At 36.8% G+C, this 22144-nt stretch overlaps 1 protein-coding gene across 2 annotated transcripts; it reads right to left on the bottom strand.

The window, feature by feature from the left end:
- Positions 1–200: 200 nt before the first annotated feature.
- On the bottom strand, positions 201–21159 carry ppm1aa (protein phosphatase, Mg2+/Mn2+ dependent, 1Aa). Of its 2 annotated transcripts, none has more exons than XM_041972181.1 (6): positions 20754–21159; positions 18167–19020; positions 17949–18066; positions 13391–13502; positions 13172–13229; positions 201–5447 (listed from the first exon to the last, which is right to left on the bottom strand). In XM_041972181.1, exons 2-6 carry the CDS (start codon positions 19001–19003, stop codon positions 5442–5444), a joined length of 1131 nt encoding a protein of 376 aa, XP_041828115.1. In that variant the 5' UTR covers positions 19004–19020; positions 20754–21159; the 3' UTR covers positions 201–5441. The 2 variants fall into 2 exon arrangements, with proteins under 2 accessions (XP_041828115.1, XP_041828114.1); XM_041972180.1 differs by having other exon boundaries at positions 201–5354; positions 20754–21158.
- Between the last annotated feature and the right edge of the window lie 985 nt (positions 21160–22144).

Below are 22144 nucleotides of genomic sequence, written 5' to 3'. Positions count from 1 at the left end.
CTTCAACTTAACAGGGTGGTTCATATGCCAATTTTATCAGGCTCATTTTCCAACGCCTGGAGTGCCATTTCTGAGCTTCCTTTCAGCCTTTAATAGCTGTAGTAACATAATAAGGTTTTGACTGTAAAACTATTTTACCTGTCACAGTCGCATAAAGTTTCACTTGGCAAGAGGCAGAAAAAAAGTGATAAAATGAGAGGTACAAGATGACAACCCATTTATTTAGTAATACATTCTGCAAACTAGAAATTTTATTCAAACTTCAATGGCTAAAAAATGAAAGAAAGGAAGGAAAGAAGGAGAAAATTTAAGGAGCAGGGAGAAAATGCATCTATTCACAAGCAAGGAATGCAATTTGTTCAATCGACAACACAAAAAGTACAATTTAGTTCAGGGAACAAAGCTTTCTCTTTTTTTAACATTTCTTTTTTTTCTGCCATTCCTTTGGAGCTAGAACATAATACAAAATATACAGTTATTGAACTTTGTAAAATCACTCACAGAGGCCTCTGAGATGCATTTGAATCAACATTGACAATACTTAACTACAGCACTCTAAAGCTATTCTTGAATGTAATCATAAATAGAGCAGACATTAATGTATGTATGCACATTTTGAATGCTTACAAGGTTACCATGTTAAAACTTGGATTTGTTAAAACATATGACATCATCTGCAGTGGAAATCAAATAAGCTTTCAAGATTGAGATTAAATATGGTGAGATGGGAAAAAGTTGTACCGTGTAACAAACAGGACAAAGTCACTGTTGATAGCTTACGTACCTTAAAATAGACAAAGATTTCAGTCTGTGAGAGCGTTCTGTCAGCAGCATTACTCATCCTCATAGTGTTTTGTTGGGTAAGTACTTTAGGGGGCAACATGAGATCGGGTAAGGCAAATCGGTGAGCTTATTCATGAGCTGAAAAAGGTCAGCAAAGTGAGGCTCGGGTCACCCTGTAAGGGGACGAATAAACCACCACTGCTAAGGGTCACACAGTAAACGCCACAACTGAGGTACATCAATATGTACATGAGGGCGCAAGCATTTTAAATCTCTAACTTCTGCTAGGTAGTCCTCAATACAAGAATATACAGGATGCATTCCAGGCAACCAAAGGTAACTCTGTAAATAGCTCTATATTCTTTTTTTTTTCCTTTTCTACAATAATTTTTCTGAAAGAAAAAAGCTGATTAAACAGATGATCAGTGCATATGACTATTATCATTTAGCCACACTTACACCAATCAGCTACAACGATAAAACCACAAACAGGTGAAGTGAATACCCTTAATCACCTAATTACAAAGCCATGTTTTTTTGGGGGGTCCTGGGTCCTCACATACATGTGGATGCTACTGTACCACCCACCTAAACACTACTAAAGAACAAGCACATTTTCCACTATCAACAGCTCTCCCTGATGCAGAGCAATGCCCCTGTTAAAAAAAACAAAACAAAAAAGAAAACCCTGCTCAGGATCAGCCGCTGACTCTTCTTAAAAACTTCCCAGACCCTGACACGAACCCAAAGGATCCAATGGCCCCAGGCCCAGCCGCCACAAGGGGGACACCTATATCATCAGGCAGGTGGCTTTAACGTTGTGGCTGATCAGTGTTTTCCTCACACAACTCACATTTCTACAACCCTGAACTCTCAATACAATTACAGATGTGAACTAAATGAGCGTCACACAAGTGGACAAGTAGGTGAAAATACTCGGGTGAATGTCGGAGGGTATCGTTGGAGGTGAAGGGACCTTTAAAAGGACAAAGCGGATAGTGTTCCTAGTTACTAAAATAAGTTGTCATTTTCTCTAGCTTTTTGAAGCACTTCTTGTTTTGTTAGCATTAGTACAATATAGTCAAACACTGTAAAGGGGAATAATGTCTCCTTTTTATATACCAGTGTTAAAATATAGGTTGTAGGGAGAATGATTGAGGTATTTCAGTTCTTAAAAAACTAAACATATGCTAGGGATAATATTTTGTTCAGTTGAGAGGGGACTAATAAGGATGCAATGGAATTTTTACACAATTTCCATGAAACACCCACATGTGGACAAATCACAGTAAACCCACTGTCAGTATTTGAAACAGAGCAAATTTTCAAAATTACAAAGCTAATTTCTACATTTCGTATTTTGTGGAATGAGTCCGTTATAAAAATGGGTAATCAACCAGCATCACTGAAAGGGTTACATCATCGATCCAAAACTGTCTATACCAAAATAATTAGGACACTACAGGTTATGAGGTTTTAAACTGCTTCAACATTGAAAGAAATATGTTTGCCCCTCATTAACACTTAGGGGAAAAACAAGAATAAAAGAAAATAAAAAACAATCATTGCTTTCAGGGCCATCAATACCTACAAGCTTTGCAGCAAGCAGCTGAGTGCTTACCAATGTTAGATAAGAGACATTTAGTGCATTTAAATACAAGCTATGCAAAGCAAAATAACTTCCCAACTAAAAAAAAAAAACAAAAACAAAATGGGGAAAAAAAAAGCTTTTTATGTACAATAAAGTTTCCTTTGCTCAAACACAGTGAGAACAAATTGACGTGTTTAATGTGATCTAAGTACAGTATGGGTACAAGGGAAAGGAACTGTGGTATAAATACAATTTTGTGGTTATAAACCAAAACGTTGCACTTTTATTGTAATTAACTTTATATTGAGGGAATGTGTCCGAAGCCTGGAGTCAGTTATCACTTCAGCATCTTTAGTGATGACATTCAGGTTGTGTTGGATGAATGATTAAAGATACTCTGTGGAGTCTTCACATTCTTAGAAATCTGTTTTCCCCCCTTTTAGACCAATTAATTTTTCACATTATACATGAAATCTCCATAGATCCCTTTTTGTTTATTAAACCAGCCCTTTAAACATGCCTATTCAGCCTTATTTACTTCAGCAATCCTCTGCTAAGCTACCCTGACGCCACCTGTTGATATTCACACTAGTGCCCTCTGCAGTCAGCAAAGCAATTTTCATATTACCTTATGCACTTATCCTGCACATTAATTATTGTGTATGTGCTTGTGGAGAGAAAAACACCACAGAGTGCCTCTAAAGCCAACTAACTGGAAATTAAAAGTTCTTCTTCTTTATCAGGGATACTCTGAAGTTCTCCTTCAGACTATCAAATCTGAGATAATGGGTCTTTGGCATTTTTGCCACAAAAGCATATTAGAAAGCAGCTATTTTAGGATTACAGTCTAAGTTGGAGTCTCTCTCTTTTTTTATCGTTTTTTTTTTCTCTCTTTTTTCTCCTTTCTAAAGATTTACAAGCTATCCACCACAGACCTAAACGTAGTGGAAAAGATAGGATTGTCTTTTTGTCAACTTAATAATTTAGTACATGATTAAATATATGGAACTCCTAAAAAGTGACAAGAGAAACTTGTTTGCAAAAAAAAAAAAAAAAAAAAAAAATCAAAATCTAACCATGAAGACAACAGAATTACATTTTGTCAATGACAAAAAATTAACTAGTGAAATGATTTATTCACTAAAAAAAAAAAAAAAGGCCAGAAATATATACAAATTTAATGCAAGACAAAAAGGCAGAAAAATAAAATAATTTCTCTTGAAGAAATACATCTACCGTGTGTGTCATTTACAGATCTCGCGACTAGCTTTTCTAAGGGGAAATTTAATTTAAAAATTTTTTTTAAATATGAACCCACAGATCCTAGACTATAGCAGCAAACACTGTGCTGTGGCTTGTGTTGTGGGGAACAGAGCTTTAAGTAAAGCAAACCTGTTAAGAATAAAAAGATGCTTTGCAACCACGAGATGCATTTTATCTAGCTTTGAATGCTTGAAATCATGTAAATAAAGTTGCTTTATAAGTATCAGAGCCAATAATTTCTAATCATTCCAGATAGCTGATCAGAAATTTGCTTTCTAAAATATTCAGTGCACCTCTCATGTTAAATCACCAGATGCAGAACCTAAAATCTATCTGTACCACATAAAAAAACTGAATCTTGTGAAAAAGAAAATTGGCATAGGCTGTAATAAAGCTAAAAATATTATTAAAAAAAATAAAATATGGCACCTACAGTGGTCTTATTGTATATTCAGAAATTAATATTTAAATATGACACAATGGATGAGTAAACTAGTAAACACCTGACAAGCTGCAAATCATTATAGATCCGTCTTAAATTTATCTTGTCGGGTTCATTCGAAGTTCTAACAGAATCCGAGCAGGTCTATGTTACTTTCCTAAGCTGTTTTGAGTTAGAAGCAGTGAAAGCCTTTGTTGGGTCAATGTGGAACACTGGCTGGGGAAAAAAAGAAGGGGTAAATATAGGGAGGGCAATTCCCTTTAACTCTAGTCTGGTTTGTTGTGTGAACCACCTATGCTAATTAGAGAATTGCACAAATAGATCTATGCTTTCACCGACATTAGTGCGCACATACAAACACACAAGCACCCACACATGCTTGCAAGTATCTATTTGCACAGACAAACATGATAACCTGGGACTTAACAAATACCTCCACAATGGAAAAATACATTTCCACTTCATACTGTCAAATTGCTATCATTATAATTTGAGCATGTACATAAAACCACTTACAAAAGGAAAATACACGTTAAAGCACAGGGAAAAAAATAATTAGAATTTAAATGGTTTGATATAGAGAGCTTACTGTGCTGTCAACTATACAATTTACCCGTTTTCATAAAAAGGAGCATAGACTAACTGGGGAAAAAATAAGACAAAAAAAGCAAAATATCAGAGACATTGTGCCTGGAGGACAAGCAGTAATATTGACTGGATAGACATTTGTTAGATTTTCAGAAAAGCAGGAGAAGGCAGATAGTGCATAAAAAGGTTCTCTTTTTCCATTTCTTTCATTTTTTTAACTTAAAATCAAGCTGCATTAAATACAGGCTGTTTGTACAGGACAATTGCACTTCACAAAAACAGAAATATATAAACACACAAGGAAATGTGAATCAAATTAACTACAGAAAAAAAAAATACTACATAAGCCGATTATTTAACAAAAAGCAAAACTTGTGGACTCACTTGTGGGTTACTTTAGAGGAGAATATTATGGAAGTGGACATAAGGGGAAGGGGAGGAACAAGACGATGGGGATCCTGAACTCCAGAGTGGACTGGTGCTGCACTATTCCAGGTTTGTGTGCATGCAACTCCTTCTCCTCCTCCCATGAAATTCCCTTCTTAGAAACCAAAAGCTCAGAGTGACGGAGAAACAGGCTGCTGAGCTGAGTTGCTGTGGGTCTTGAGAGGATGGTGGTTTGTAAACTCTATGCTGTGTTAGTGGTAGGAGGTTGTGTTACCACATGTCGTCTGTGGACGCAGAGTCCTTGATAAGAGAGGAGAGGAAGGAAAAACCCTTCAGACTCTGGCTGTGAGATCACCCTCAAGAGCTGCACAGGTTTCAGCATCTGACTTAAGACTTAAAAGAAATAAGAGTCACATCATTTTCTTTTAACATCTTCAATTATGCTCCTGTAAAACTAGAAATTATGGTGTGTGTGTTAGAAGGAGGGGCTTTAACAGTACCTGCAGATGCAAAATACACTAAATTGAATAAACTGTTACTGTTTATTATAATTTTCATATCCTTAGCTACATTGTATAATCCTAATTCAACTTTTTTTATTTTAACTGAATTTATACGTCTATAATGTTTGTTATAGTTGGAGGGTAAACTGGGAAGCTTTGTAATTTAAATAAACAAATTTCTTGAAATTAAATATCTGCTTTCATACATTACATATGAACAGGGACTGAACTGTTGGCAAATTGGCTGCTGACTGATGAACGAACATCTAAAGAATATACAGATTATTCAATTAGTTTGATTAAATATTTTTCCAAGAGGATGTACTGCAAATTATGATGCAATAAAGATGTTTGTTGTGTGAACAGTGAAATTGTAACAGTGAAATGGAATCTCTCCTTATCCTTAAAGCTGTTGTTATTGGAGCTATTTCAAAAAATTGTCCACATGATCCAGCCCTGTGGTAATGCGAACTACAGGATCACCTAAGTTAAAGATTACACAAACTGAACACAGCAGAAGCATCCGGCTGACTAATCTAATACAAGGCTACTTAAACCTGGCCCTCGAGGCCCAAAATTCTGCAGGCTGCTTCCTTGCTTCGACACACCTGACTCAAATTAATGGGTCATTGTGTAGAACTTATTATCCAGTTGGATCTATTTCATTTAAGACAAGCGTGTTGGAGCAGGAAAGCATCTACAAGCTGCAGGACAGTGGCCCTCATTTACCGGAGCTGAATAGCCCAGATCTAATGCATGTGTATATGTAAAAAAAATCTCCTTAGTTTACGTTTATACAATAAAAGCATAGCAAAAATAAATTCATAAAAAAATAAAACACCAGAATTTCATTACATATTACAAAAACTTTACAAAGAGACGTCTATCCTCACAAAGGAACCAGTTAAGATTAAAAGGTTGGCCCATGGTAACAAGGACCATTTAGACAAAGCAACAGATGTAATTGAAATGAGAGATGCCTCACTCAAGGATACTTTTAAAATTATACACATCTTCAATGAACAAGAAAATGAATTTGCTAAAACCTTTAATGGTTTGCAGATATTAAAGCATTAAACTGGTCAATACTGAAAAGTCATAATGTGTGTACATGTTGACTGATGAACGCTGATGGTAAATTTCTTTTTTCTCCAAAACATTTTAACCAAGAATAAAATTGTCAAGACTGTCTACAGCACAAGGAGCAAAAAAGACGTCTCAGCTTGGCAGGAAGTGGTGCAGAGTCAGCTAATGTTACTGTGGACAAATACTAAATAGGTCTTGAAAAATGTGATTTTAAGGTAAAAACAGGTCTATTTAGATAGGAGAAAACTTTTGATAGCTCTAATAACTTTTAGAAGGTCCTCCCTAGCTTCTTTTTCTCCCTACAGTACACAATCTACGGCTTAACACAGTTAATTAACTCCTTTTGTAAGGTTTTTTTTTTTTTTTTTAGGTCCTACCTCAAAGTAAGAGTTTTTCCAAACACTCAGTTGTAACGCTAACGCAGTCTGGTCCTACGAGAGCCGCAATCCAGCAGGTTTTCCATGTATCCGTGCTCCAACCTGCTAGATTGCAGCTTTCATAGGACCAGATTGAGTAACCCGGCTCTAAGGTGATCAAGTTTAGCAAACGCACAGTGTTAAGCTGAAAGGTTGAATGCAGTCGAAACCCTCTGCAAAATATATATATATAAAATTATAAACATAAATAAACCATTATCAATATGACATTACCCTTACCATTAAAAAATAAACAAAACCCAATAGGGCAGACCAATAGTAAAGCTCAGGATTTACACTACCATGAAAAAGCATCTCATTCTCACTCTTGCACTTCAGTTGTTTTCCTGTGTTGTTGCATTGTTACTTTTCATTTCAGTGGCTTTTATGTATATATATATATATATATATATATATATATATATATATATATATATATATATATATATATAAAATGAAACAATATAAAACTTTTTAAGCTGATAAACGTGAAAGAAAAAAACATTTTTAAACATCTAAAAATTCAGAAAAAATAAATAAATAAAAAACTCCTTTGACGTCACACTTCAAATCTGGCGCAGATAATTACTCCCCAAAGTCACAGAAGTCAGTTAAACTAACCTGTGTGTAACACAAGTTTTACATAATTGTACGTGTTGTGAAAGGCCCTAGAGTTTGCAGCAACACTATGCAAACAGCACCATAAAGGACAAAGGCCAGATTAACAAACAGGTTAGGTTAGGGTAGTTTATTTTAAAGCTTTAAATATCCCCTTAAGAACCAGTCTAGCCATTGTTTAATTAAAACTGAAGAATTACTGCATCACAAAGACCTCCACAACTAAGAGACTCAACAAGAAGGGTATTGATCACAAGGTAATCCTGAAGAAGCTGCAAAGCTTCATAGCAGCAACTCTAATGTCTGTACAGACTAATGACCATGTCAGGCCATACACGCCACAAAGATGGTCTTTATGGAGAAGTAAGTAATGCCTACATTAAAATAAATAAATAAATAAGAAAAGCATGAAGGCATGTTTGGAGTTCACAGAAGGGCCTCTGACAGTAAGGTAGAATGATTAACTGTTTAAGATTTAAGATGTTTGTGATTAGCAAAAATCGCAAACAGCGCGATTTACATATTACACCTGATTTCAAACCTGCAGCATCCACATTATGAATCTACTCACTTCAGAAGGTCTTTTTTTTTGTTTGTTTTGGCAACAGTAGGGTCCTCTTTTGAGTTTTAAAAAATCCATCCACCCTGATTCTGAGCTGAGTCTCAAATACAGCAGTGTGAAAAAAATGTTTTCTCCCCTCTTTTTTTTTTTTTAAATAATTGTTTTGTTTTGTTTTTCATATTTGTTTCACTTAAATGTTTTAGATCAAACTAATTTAAATAGTCAAAGACAACACAAAGAAACACAAAATGCAGTTTTTAAATAAAAGTTTTAATTATTAAGGAAGAAAGAAAAATCCAAACCTACATGGCCTTTGTGAAAAAGTGATTACCATCCTGTTAAAACAGAACTGTGGTTTCACACCTGAGTTCAATTTCTCCAGCCACACCCAGGCCCGATTACTGCCACACCTGATATCAATCAAGAAATCACTTAAATAGTACCTACCTAAGAAACTGAAGTAGATCAAATTATCCTCAAAAAGCTAGACATCATGCAGAGATCCAAAGAAATTCGGGAAAAATGAAAAAGAAATGGCGTTATTTCAGTCTGGAGGATGTTATAAAGCCATTTCTAAAGCTTTGGGGCTCCAGTGAACCACAGTGAAAGCTATTCTCCACAAATAGTGAAAACATGGAACAGTGGTGAGCCTTCCCAGGAGTGGCTGTCCGACCAAAATTAGCCCAAGAATGCAGCGACGACTCATCCAAGAGGTCACAAAAGACCCCACAACATCATCCAAAGAACTGCAGACCAATTAAGGTCAGTATTCATGACTTCACCATAAGAAGGAGACTGGGCAAAAACTGGCCTGCATGGCAGAGTTCCAAGACGAAAACCACTGCTGAACAAAAAGAACATTAAGGCTTGTCTCAATTTTGCCAGAAAACATCTTTATGATCCCCAAGACTTTTGGGAAAATGCTCTATGGAATGATGAGACAAAAGTTAAACCTTTACAGTCCCATTACAGCTGGCGTAAAATTAACACATTTCAGAAAAATAACATCATACCATCAGTAAAATATGGTGGTGGTAGTGTGATGGTCTGGGACTGTTTTGCAGTTTGAGGACCTGAAGGACTTGGTGTGATAAATGGAACCATGAATTCTGCTGCCTACCAAAAAATCCTGAAGGAGAAAGTCCGGTTGTCTGTCTGTGACCTCAAGCTAAAACAAACTTGGGTTCTGCAGCAGGACAATGATCCAAAACACACCAGCATGTCCACCTCTGAACAGTGGACGAAAAACAAAATGAAAACTTTGGAGTGGTCTAATCAAAGTTCTGAACTGAATTTTATTTTTTATATTTAACCAGGAAAAACCTCACTGAGATTAAAAATATAATTTACAAGAGTGTCCTGGCCAATACAGCAGCAAACCAAGTTACAAATCAATGAAAACCACAATAATCTTATTGACATGACCTTAAAAACACAGTTCATGCTTGAAAACCCTCCAGTGTGGCTGAATTACAACAATTTTGCAAAGATGAGTGGGCCACAATACCTCCACAGCGCTGAAAGACTCATTGCAAGTTATCGTTAACACTTGATTGCAGTTGTTCCTGCTAAGGGTGGCCCAACCAGGTATTAGGTTTAGGGGGCAATCACTTTTTCCACACAGGGCCATGTAGGTTTGGATTTTTTCTCCTTTAATAAAAACCATTTAAAAACAGCATTTTTAGGTTTACTTGTGTTGTTTTGAACTAATATTTAAATTGGTTTGATCTGAAACATTTAAGTGCAACACACATGCAAAAAAAATAAGAATAGCAAGAAGGGGACAAACACTTTCCTACCACTGTATGTTTGTAAGAGATTTGTGCTGCATTTCATCGCCTACATTTGCTTAATATTATCCACTCTTTCACAGGTGGTGAGAGGGGTGTTTGTGCAAAACTGAGGAGAAAGTGTGAGTTAACTCTTCCTCCTATTCTTGGTTTTCCAGTTGAGACTCAACACCTTTTAATAGAATGAGGCGAAGATGAGGACTGATTTCCCACAATGTACTGAAACGCTGAGACAAAAAAAACAAAGCAAAACACAGAGGACAGAAAAAGAGTCCAACTTCTGAGATGTCCTGATGAAGTGAATAAAAGATGGTTTTACCAAGTGGAGACGCTCTAAGTATTTTAAAGTTCAGATCTCAGATAAAGAGACATTAATAAAACCTACAAAGAATCTTGGAGCCATTTTAAACAATAATATGACTTAGAAATTCCTACAGTGATGGTAGATTCAGCTTTATCAACTGGGTCTCCATGATGGACATGAAGTTAAACTTCATCAAACGCAGGATGTTTTCCTAATTTTAGGTGGTTGAAGCATCATATTGTTGTCCGATATTCGTTCTTTGCTGGGTGGAGTGTACACACACCTGTCTCTGTGTGTGGCATTGGGATGAAACTCTGTGCAGTACAGAAATTATGCAGAGAAATGAGAAGCTGCGTTGTAAATAAGATAAATAACATCACCGTTTCCTTTTTACAACAAGGAAAAAGTATAAACCTGTTCTAAAGGAAATGTAACCTCCAGACTTCAGTGTTTTGGCCACAGGTTGCATCTTGCAGTTGGCAAGTGAAGCCATTCATATCTAAACTTTATGTCCTTGTTAAAATATAGAGCTGTTCATATTTTGATATCATGTGAAAATCCTCCACATCACAAAGAAAATATTTCTGCACTGTACAGAAGCTGGAGTTTAAAAATTTAAATTGCAAACCAAATCGCAATCTAAATATTGGTCAGGGAAAAAAAAATTGCAATTAGATTTTTTTTTTTTTTTCCATATCATTCAGGTCTATCTGAGAGTCTCCAAACATGTGAAACAAGACAATCCAGGATTGCCTGCTGGCCCAGGCAACTAAACTCTGTTTGTAGAAGTGGAAAGTCCCACACAGTTGTCTGAGTAAGTAAAAACAAATGTGATCATTTAATTCTAAGAACTTGAATAAAAGCAACTGGCCTCGTTTCACCTCTCATCTGAAAATCTTCAGCTTTTAACTAGTCAGTGGGGAGTTTCAGCTTAGTGTTATTAAAGTGATCACAGTTTCAGAACAATTCATACACTGGAGCTTATGACTGAGACAGTCTCAGTCAAGCAGGTAAACAACTCACAGGTGACAATGACTTGAACAATCCACACAATGGCCAGGTGAGTCAGCGACACTTAATATAACGACCCTTAACGAGTGTGAACAAATGACCTTGGCTATTGGAAAATTAAAAAGTTTAATTTCAAGACCTAAACTCCGGTTAGCTGTGACTAAAATTTTCAATCAAAGAAAAATACAACGCGTTTCACAAACCACTGTCCCAATAGGGATGCATGGTGGTGGCAGCATCATGCTTTCAGCACAACAACCCTGAGCACAATGCTAAAACAACAGGCTTGTGATTCGATGGGAAGCGCTTCAGTGTCTTGTAATGGTCTACTTACATTCCAGACTTAAATCTGATTGAGTCTGTTGAATGATTTAAAGACTGGTGTACAGCAGCGGAACCCATTCATCACATTTATACACAATCAAATTAGTTAATTTGTTTTGCAATATTCCTTGTTAATTTCTCAATTGAAAATAGCCAATTTGAAATTGAACATACAGTCCCATTTAAGTTTGGACAGATCTACTTTTCAAAATGAATGGGTAAATGTGTCCAAACTTTTGACTGGTAAAGTATGTTGATCATATGATACAAACCCCAAATAAGTCCATCTTATTTCCAAGCTGTGAGGCAACAAAACAGGAAAAATGCCAAAAGGGATGAGTACTTTTTCAGGGCACTGTTCTGAGCTCATATAGAGGAATTATATTCATTTGAATTTAATACTTTTATACACGGGGATGCAACCACAGAAAAGGCACTTAAAGTGTGTTGTTCTTAGAGGAGCTCCTCAGTTCCTAGGGGAGCTCCTCCGCAAGCCCCTAAAACTGTTTGGTTTGAGTGTGTCTATAACTTTTACATTTCAATATATATACTATATGAATATCACTAGTATGTACTACAAGCATAATGAATATCGTCACAGACTGTTTTTTGGAACACATTCCTTTTTCCATTTTTAAACTCTGTAAAGGCATCAGCTCTAATTATGAAGTGTTGGTCTGGAACGAGGAAATTATGTTACAAATAATGTTTCTACATCATTACATTTAGTTAAATTCAATTGAATTTAATGCTTTATCTTAAAATAAAAACGCTGCAATAAGTCTTAAAAATAAATAGTCATTCAAAAGGGTTGAATTTAGCATTATATACATTTTAAATTATTATGAACAGACGTGCAATAATTTTATATTTTCTGTGTCCATGTGTATTGGAGGAAGTCTGTTATATACAGGTATAAATCCTTTATTTTTTAAGAAAACAGTTCAAATATGTCTGATTTAGTTAGCCATCTTAAATTTTAAAGGCATGACATCTGACTAGGCAGAAGCAACAGCTTCCTGGTCTGTTTGCATACCAGTAAGCAATAAGCAAGTGTTTTTCTTTTCTACCAGAATGAAGAGAATGCCATTTTTATTTAGGAACACATGACAATGTCACTTAGTAGGAAATTTTGATTTAAGGAAAAACCAGTAAATAAAAATACATCATCAGCTGGCATGAAACACGGGATTCTGAAAAAGTGACACATAAATTAGTCTTTTGTCAAAATTAAATCAAATAATATTAGGAATTTTGCAAAATCTAATTAAGGCAAACGTCAGGTAAAAAGACATTTTGGACAAGTCATGTTATTGCAGATTCAATATATATTCATTCAACCAATGTATTTTGAAGAATGTCACCTTTTTTTATTATTTATCTATCTTTCTGGATAAAAATAACATGCAAAAGATTAGTTGAAATTTCCTGGTTACACATCAAACCATCCACATGCCAAACAGAGCAGATCAAACAGAAAACAAAGACCAGCTGAATACTTACTGTGTCATCACTTCGGTATGGGTTAAGTTTGTTGTACACCGCTTCAATAACACTTCGTCTGAGAAAAAAAGAGGAAAAAAAAAAAAAAAAAGAAAATATACAAACTATAAATGTTCATTTTTACAAAAATTAAAATGACAGTTAAGCTTCCAGTCATCTTAAGAAAAATCTGCTAATGTCAAAATGAGATTGCCATCCAGTCTAACAAGGGTAACTTACTTGCTTGCCAGCTCTCCACCAGGAGGGAGGTTTGGGATGCTCTCAGATGCTAATGTTCTCATAACATGGACCAAATCCGGAGCACCTTCATCTCCCTGCTTCTTGATGATCTCTGTTAGAAAACAAAATTTGAATAGGAATATTTTAAAGAAATTATTTGAGTGTTTCTAAAATCATCTATGTATATATGGGCATTAAAATATTTTCATGTTCTGGCACCATAGGTTGTGTGTTTAAATTAATTTAAACTTGGGCATTTCTGCTAAAGTAAGTAAATTCCATCCTTTCCCACTGGCAGTAGGAGTTTGTTAACTTTCAGTACCCTGAGGGCTATAACTACCTCGATGGGATGCAGCCTATAAGCTGCAACATCAACGAAAAGCATTAGTGATGGACCACAGTTTCTAATAATAATGACTTTGAGACAATTAGCTTATTTTAATAATTTTTGACTACAGAAGTCAGCCCGATTAGTGGGACTACGCAGGAGCTGCAAACTGTTATACAGACAAGTAATGTTGATCGTTATCAGTTTTTGTCTATGAGTCAAGGCTGTCAGTTTTCAGACCCTCCATGAGAGACATTAAGGTTGGTCAATATTTCTGTGCAGTAAGCTGTGCACTCTTGCAGCTCCAGTGCAGCACTTACAGCACTAATTACTGTCCACAAATGTCTTGTGTTTTCATTAAAACTTATTGTAACTAAAGCCAATAAATATCCAGTATTTCCCCTACTAATATATTAGGGTAAACGCCAATACAATGGCAGGGTAATTGCCATATACTCCTCTACCAATATATATTCTAAATAATATAAATAACATCATATTGTCTGTGCACCTCTTTGCCAAAATGTACATTCAAAAGTGCCGGTGTGTTTATATCTGCTTGCTAGCGTGTGCCAAAGCGTGTAAAGTGAAACTTGGTTGCAATGTCACGCAGAGCCCCAGAAGAAAAAGTTGTGTTGTGCAGCTTCTTGGGATGCTGCAGGGCAGCAACAGCTCCAGAAATGCACATAATAGATGTCACATGTCATCAAATGAGTCCAGCCTGCAGAGCTTTAAGGTTGGAAAGTTACCTAATGTGTTTAAGGTGAAGAATAAAAATAAACTTAATTTAAAAAATAATTAAAAAACCTGTGGAATTATTTTTGCATGGTGTATGACTCTCCAACTTTTTCCTTATCAAGTGAGCGTGGATCTCTGAATATGCTAATGAAAACCACCTGCAGTTCAGCCACTGCCATATGAAACTTTGTAAAATTAACTATGGCAGCTCATACTGGCAACAACAAACAGCAATAAAGTAATGATCAGAACAGCTAACTCACACTCAGTGCCAGAGTGCCTGAATTATGGGCTTACTGCACAGGTGTCATCTTTTTGCCCTAGAAAGCGAGCCAGTCAGCAATTCAGGAGACGCTCCAGAGCACAGCCACTTCTCTCTCAGCTATGAATGAAGTCTGGCGCAGGGTGCACCAGCCTCCCCTTGATGAAGCTTGCTCCCCTGTAGTTTTGAGTCATGTAGCACAAGAGTGTGTTACATGACTCAACTAATGCAGCCTGGAAATACAGACAGTTTGCAGTTGGTTGCTGGTGGGGATGCCCTTGGCTTTTTCCCTAGCAGCACAAGTTGCAAATGCGTGTGAGACAAAAAAACATGTCCTGTCATACATGCAGCATCTCCCTGATAAATGACAGGAATTGTGTCAGTCTTCATAATAAGTTCAGAGGCAAACCCAGCTGTTTTTGGGTCCAATTAGAGAGCCATTTCTCCTTGGGAAATAGAAATCTGAATGGCTATGCCCTGATCAGCTAGACACAGTTGAAGAGTACAAGCGGGTGTTCGCCAGCAATAGAAGACCATTATTTTAGTTCTTTATATACATAATTTTCTTATCACTTGTTGATCTTTGGCTTCTCCTGATTAGACATTACTGTCAATTTAAGTTATCTGATTGGTCAGAGGTTTGACAGAAAGTACATTCATTACAATTTCCGGGTCAAAACAGAGGTCAGTTGACAACGTAGGAGGGATCTTTATCTTTTTTTTTTACAAATGTGACAGATAACTGTGTTATTATTGATCACCCATTGTGGGTTTACCATGTGGTGTCTCAGTATAAACATTACTTTTTGCAGAAGGATTGTGAACCTCCTGGATGGGATATAAATGCCTGGAAAACTTTTGTATATCACCAAAAGGGTAAGCTATTGATTTACCCTACAGTTACACACTACCGCTCCTGAGAAATTGTTGATAATATAAACAATAGTGCTTAGGGGTGCTAGTGAGAGTTAAGTGTGCTGTTCTGCCATTTAATTGGCCTCACTTGAATCATTTATTCATTGAATTAGTATCTTTTTCAATCACCAAAGAAAAAACTTCCACACAAAGAGAATACAAGCACATACATGGCAGTGATATTAATTTATGTTGATCTCGTCAACCCTCGGTAAGTCACACGGGAGTAGGGCAGTGTCCCAAATTAACTTTTTGACTAACCGGCCAAGCTGGCCTGTAGATGAAAAAAATCCACCGGCCAAACATTTTTTTACTGGCCAAATTATTAAATTATTTTACACACACATACCTCTACGCACATGTTATTTTCTATAATACTATGTTGTGTTGTATCCAAACTGAAAGTGGAAGTCACAGCAACATTAAACAAAGGCAACAAGAAAAATGGTTTTATTTGATGAAGTGTTAACATCTAAATTCATTAACTAAAACCTAATCAGACTCCTCCCTCTCTACTAGTGCTTTTACACAGTCCGTGAAGTCTGGCCTCCTGCTCCTAACAGTCCTTGTGCCACACCATTACAGCCTTGGTGTGATCATACTCTGATTTTTCTTTTTAACTGTTTAAAAATTAAACTTAACAAAAATTGATAATAAATTTAAAGCTTACTGATCCGATTCATGACAAATCAGTAATACTGAATATAATTATAAATATGTATCATTATTATTATATTGATAAGTTAATCGGTTGACAGCTGTTCGTAGTCTCGCAGAGTCACGTCACACCCGTTATGCAGCTGTCGTCACCCTTCAGGTTGAAAACAACTAAGCTAAGCTAACAGGCTAACATCACGTCCAACAGAGTGCTGCTGTGCTGACAGCGTGGCACGCACAGGTGTGTTACCGCCTACAGTCAGTGTGTGAGAAGCGACCGGAACCGGGCCATGAAGCAGACAGAAGGCGTCGCTATATCCAAAGCATCACTTTTCACTGAACTTTCTGGTTGGGGCTGTAAGCCCTGCCGATTTATCCTCCAGTTCACCATGCTTTCTTTTGGAAAGCTGGCCGGCTCCTGCTAAAAATCTCCACATATTTACCCTTCTTAATTAGCCTGAACTAAACGGTAAACAGAACTGAAACAGTGCGCATTCCAGTGTCACTTGTGAGTGTTTGCGTCAGTGCGTGTTTGTGTACGTGCGCGTCGTTCATACATACAGACAGCATAGAAACATAAAGAAGAAAGCCACCAAAAGAAAAAAAACATGACTAATTTGGTACAAACATTTACTCGCAATTTGGCGGATAGCCCTCTGAGATTTACTCGCCAAACGAAAAATTTACTTGCATTTGGCACCTGGCGAGTGTTAATTTTGGACCCTGGAGTAGGGTCATGTTACAAGAAAAGAGGACATGTAAAAAAATCGATCTCCAGTTTTTTTTAATCGATATTGAATTTATCTTATTTATTTCTTATGCTATCACACACTTAGTTTTGTTTTAACCCTACCTGACATGTTTTGACGGTAGTCTTCCGTCTTCATCAGAGGTGTCACTCTTATTACACATTAACACATTATTTATACAATATCAAAAAATATTTAAAAAATGAGTATATTACAAATATTAGCTCTTTAGATTTTAAGTTACAGAACAGCGTGCATTTGTAAATCATGTCATTTCTGTGTGTCACTTATTTGCTGAACTGTTGTCAGCGAAGACCATTTCACTTTACTATCACGTGATGTGTGTGAGCGACAGGAAAAAATAATTAAAAATAGGAATTTGATTGTTTTTCATTTGCTATGAATTTGACTTTCATTTTTGAATGGAGGAATTTTTTTCCTTAAAATAAAAATCATTGAAGTACAAAGCACATCAGTCTGTGCACCTGAAAGCAAACAAACATTAAGCTTGAATTCACTTCATTTCATTTTTCAGCTACTTTTACAAAGCATTTCTTTATGTAACAGGGCGAATACTCCATATGGAAAAAGAATTGCTGTATGAGTGTATGCATGTGTATGTGAAGGAGTAAATAAGAAAAACATTGTATGGTATTGGGTAAAATCAGAACATCAGGAATACTGTTTGCTCGACTTCCCATATGACAGGCTGCATTTTTAGATAATTTGTTCTTAATCTGTCCGGCCTGGTTAAATAAATGGATAAAGTAAAAATGTAAACAGCTGTCTATTTAGATCATTCAGTCTGCTGTTCACTCACAGATGTGGCATGTAAGCATCTACATAATTGTTTTTCCAATAAGCCTGAATGTTAACTGAAATAAAAAAAAGTCATTTTTCTTCCCCTACCTTCTACTCTGGCCTCCAGATATTTGTCCAGCTCAGCTTCCCGCTTTACTGCTTCTGGAGATACCTTTGGGGCCCCAGGAAAACAGATTAACACAACACTCATGTTATCACGGCTTCCCTGTGAAAAAATAAAGAACAAAAAACAGACGCAATGTAATCACCTATCATACAAACCACTGTATCAACATGCCATTGTGCTTTCTGATGACACATCATACCTTGTACAAGCAGGTGTCAACAATTTCATTGCTGACTTTTTCAAGATCATCTGTGACCTCTAGCCTTGACCTCACAAAGTCACACAGTTCTTCATTGGCCATGACATCCCAGATGCCATCACAAGCTAGTATAATAAATTCATCTTCCCCCTCGCATCTCTCTATAGCATACACTTCAGGCTCAGGAGAAACAAGCTGCTCTGTAGGGCCTTTTCCATGCACACACTTGTAGTCGAAGTCTCCCAGAGCTCGAGATACAGCTAGAGACCCATTAACTCGCTGGATCATGACTGAGCCACCAGCATTCTGGATCCTTTCCTTCTCCAGTGGGTTGCTGGGTTTGTGATCCTGTGTGAAGAAGTGCACAGCTCCACCCCTGCTGAGGAGCCCCCGTGAGTCGCCACAGTTGATAAAGTAGATATGGCTTGGAGAAATCATCACACCTACTGCAGTAGAGCCACTGCGGTCCACACCATGCTTCTTCTCTGAGATGGTTCGCATGTGTTCATCAATCTGCAAGAATCCTGTGCGGATCCCATTCTTCACACTCTCCACAGAGGTGTCCTCCTGTAGAGCACTCTGGAAGTCTGAGTTGCTAGTGATGTGCTCCAGTAGATGCTCACAGCAGTATTTGGCCACCTGAGAGCCGGCATGCCCATCATAAACAGCAAAGAATGACCAGAGGTCGAGCCCATGAGGCAGACCAATTACTGCTGTGTGTGCATCTTCCATCTCAACCCGCCAACCCTGCATGCTGCTCAGTCCATACCTCAGGTTGTTACCATCACCGTGGGAATTGTACTTTTCCATCTTTGGTTTGTCCAGAAATGCACCCATTGTGTCCCTCTAACAGCCTGTAACAAAAATCAAAACAGAAAGAGACTGAGAAAGAAATGCTTTTGGAGATTGTCATAAACTATATGAAAAGAATAACAAGTCTCTAACATACTCAAACACATCTACACTATAAAAAAAAAAAAGAAAGAAAAAGTGTGATGTTTATCATTTTTAGTTCAGCTATACCAGCCATGAACTGTGTTTGACTGATCAATCTGCGGTCAAACTTGCACAGAAGCAACAGGATGATTCAAATGTACACAGACACAGATAGCAATGCAGTCACACACAAACCAACATCTCCCTAGCACAGAACATTCTCACGGCAAGTACACGTGATAAGGTATATGAGGTACTAGAAGGAAAAAAAAATCCTTCTTCTAGTCTTACTCCTTCATGTGTACTACACTTTTCTAAAACCCTTCCTGGATATAAGGCTCACATTTCCACAACTGCTGTTTTTAGAAGAATACAACGAGCTACTGCCTAATTTTTATTTAAGAAAAATAAAAGTTGTCCTTCGCTTTTTACAGTTGTATAGTATTATTATTCTGCTGGCTGACAGCCAAGAATGAAGGGACAAAGTGCTAATGTAAAAAGAAGAATCCATTTTAAGTGCTTATGTTATATATTCTGGGCTATGCTGAAATTAATGGTCAGTTAATTTTCATTTGTACAAAAATATCTGTCCAGCAATGCTGAACAATTGATTTTGAGCGTTTTTTGTTTTTTTTTCTTCTTCTTCTTTTTTGAGAAGGTCCTGTAAACTGGTGGAGATTTAAAAACTGTTTAAATCATTAACCATCAGGATATAGTTTAATTTTCTATTAAAAAGTCATGTTTAAAAATGGAAGTTTGGTATGTTGTCATTTATCTTTCTTGTAAAGACAGAAAATAGTCACTGGCAAAATATTAAAACACAAGGTCAGATTTGAAAAATACTAATCATTTAAGAAAACCTTATTTAGGGGAACACAAGATTAATACTCAATGTGTGTATGGGATAAACAGAAGGGCACGCTGATTATATCACCTGGGTTTAAGCAGACACCAAGTACATCCATTTTTGGCATAACATTAGCATCTTGGAGTTGTGTTCAGACCCCTGCTAAGTCTAAAAATAGTAGACCTGTGTACACATTTTGGCTACTTATTAGGAACGCTGCGTGTCTTGATCAAATTGAAACGCCCTAAAGCCACTGACTGTTCAAGTTTAACACCAAATGTTCTCAGATACAATAAAGGTGTTTATTTGTATCTTAATATACCAATAAAATTATCTCATCTTTGCAACTCGGAAAACTTGATGGTAACTCGGATAAAATAAGTTGTCGAAATTGTTACTAACCAAAAGCAAGCTACCTGACGGACCAGGTCTTCGGTAACAATATTAAAACAGAGAACATGTTAAATCCGACATTAAAGCTAACGTTGAAGGACCTAGTTTAGGACTCATCATACACCATTTAGGATCATATAGGTTGTTAAATTTGAGAGGAGAGTTAGAGCTGTACCAAGTCAAGACTATTACTCAGATAAACAGCCTATCCTAATTGCGGGCCTTGACCCTTGTCCCTCACAGCTAGCTTTGACAGGCCTTCTCTACCATGTTGTGCTACCGAAATATTGAAGCAAGTAAAGCCATCGGCCTTGCTAATATACTATTGATATTGCTATCTCAGCTAGGGTAGCTAACTACTCAGCTATACTCAACAGTTGTTTGCCAAATAGTAAACATTTAATGACTTACCACAAGGCCAAAATACCAGTTGACAGCTAGGCAATCTGAGGCAGGGGCAGGGACCGACTATCAGCAGTTCTCACCACTGGGTGTACAACGACGATATATGGGGGTATGCGGTGGTTTAGCTAAGCTATCTAGCCTGTTAGCTTGCAGTAAGCAGTCGTCACTCAACAGTGCATATAAACTGTGTAAATACGGAGGTCCCTGTTTTCGTGCGCCCGTGATGCATTACATTATCTCAGCTGGCGAGCTAAACAATGCCCTAATTTCGTGAGTGGTCTGGGGGCCGAAGCTTTGTGCAGCCAAGCCAGGGGGAAGCTGAAACGTCTGCCCCAGCCTCTCCACTTGACAGCTTCACAGTTTGCTAGCTAACGTTAGCTGCTGAGGAGCACAGAGCCACAGAGACAGGACCCGGATGTTACAGGCTGCGTATTCGAAAACATGACATCATTCCTTAAGAGTTGTGGCTGCGCGGGCTGCTACACACGCACGCGCGGAAGGCATTACACAACAAACTGAGCTCTAAAATATGAAAACTTGCACACAATATCATAAATGTGCGTTCGTTAAGTCATACTCATGTAGAAATGTTTCCCTATCTTGCAAAAGAGAAAGAAATGTAGCATGGCGCAGGGTTTGACCAGATTATTTAAACTGGTCACTTAACCAACGAAATACTGCTTAAATGGCATTTTTTGTTATAACTATAATCCATTGGATTGTTTTTTGTTTGTTTGTTTGTTTTTTTGTTTGTTTGTTTGGTTGGTTGGCTGGTTGTTTTATCTAATTTGACTACTTATGAATTCATTCAAAACCACAGTTTTGATCACTTTAAATGTTTATTCTTTACTCTTTTGAAATAGAAAATATAAGATTTTAAAAAGTAAAATATGGATCCTTACGTATTTAATACTGGTGTTGCTTGATGTGTGGCTTTACTAGATTTGGCTTGGAAGGGGGTTTCTGACATGGTCTTGCCAGAATCATGCTGCCTTGCAACAACATCAGACCCATGAAAAAATAAAACATGTCAGAACAAATTTATGTAACTGTTTAGTGGTTTGGAAAATGTTATTCATAATCCCGCAGAAAATTTAGGTATTCTTGTCAAAGAACATGTGCATGTCATATTTACTTATTTGAAAGCATAATTTATCATTAATTTACTTAAAATGTAAGTAATCACTGCAAATATAACTTTGTCTAATTACATGTGTTTTAAAATGTAATCCACAAAGATTATATTTACTTATTTTCTAATCTGAGTCACAACGCAGATTACAGCAGTACACCAAAACATTACTGTCTCCCTGTTTATTTATTTGTTGTTAATACAAGAAGCAATCAGGCCAAAGTAGATCAAATCTTAATAAAAATTTTTTTCCTGTATTTATTTT

Source organism: Melanotaenia boesemani, chromosome 20 (genome assembly GCF_017639745.1).
Source record: "Melanotaenia boesemani isolate fMelBoe1 chromosome 20, fMelBoe1.pri, whole genome shotgun sequence".
NCBI classification, from domain to species: domain Eukaryota; kingdom Metazoa; phylum Chordata; class Actinopteri; order Atheriniformes; family Melanotaeniidae; genus Melanotaenia; species Melanotaenia boesemani.
The sequence above is the reverse complement of the archived record's forward strand: the minus strand, read 5'-3'. Positions and strand labels throughout refer to the sequence as shown.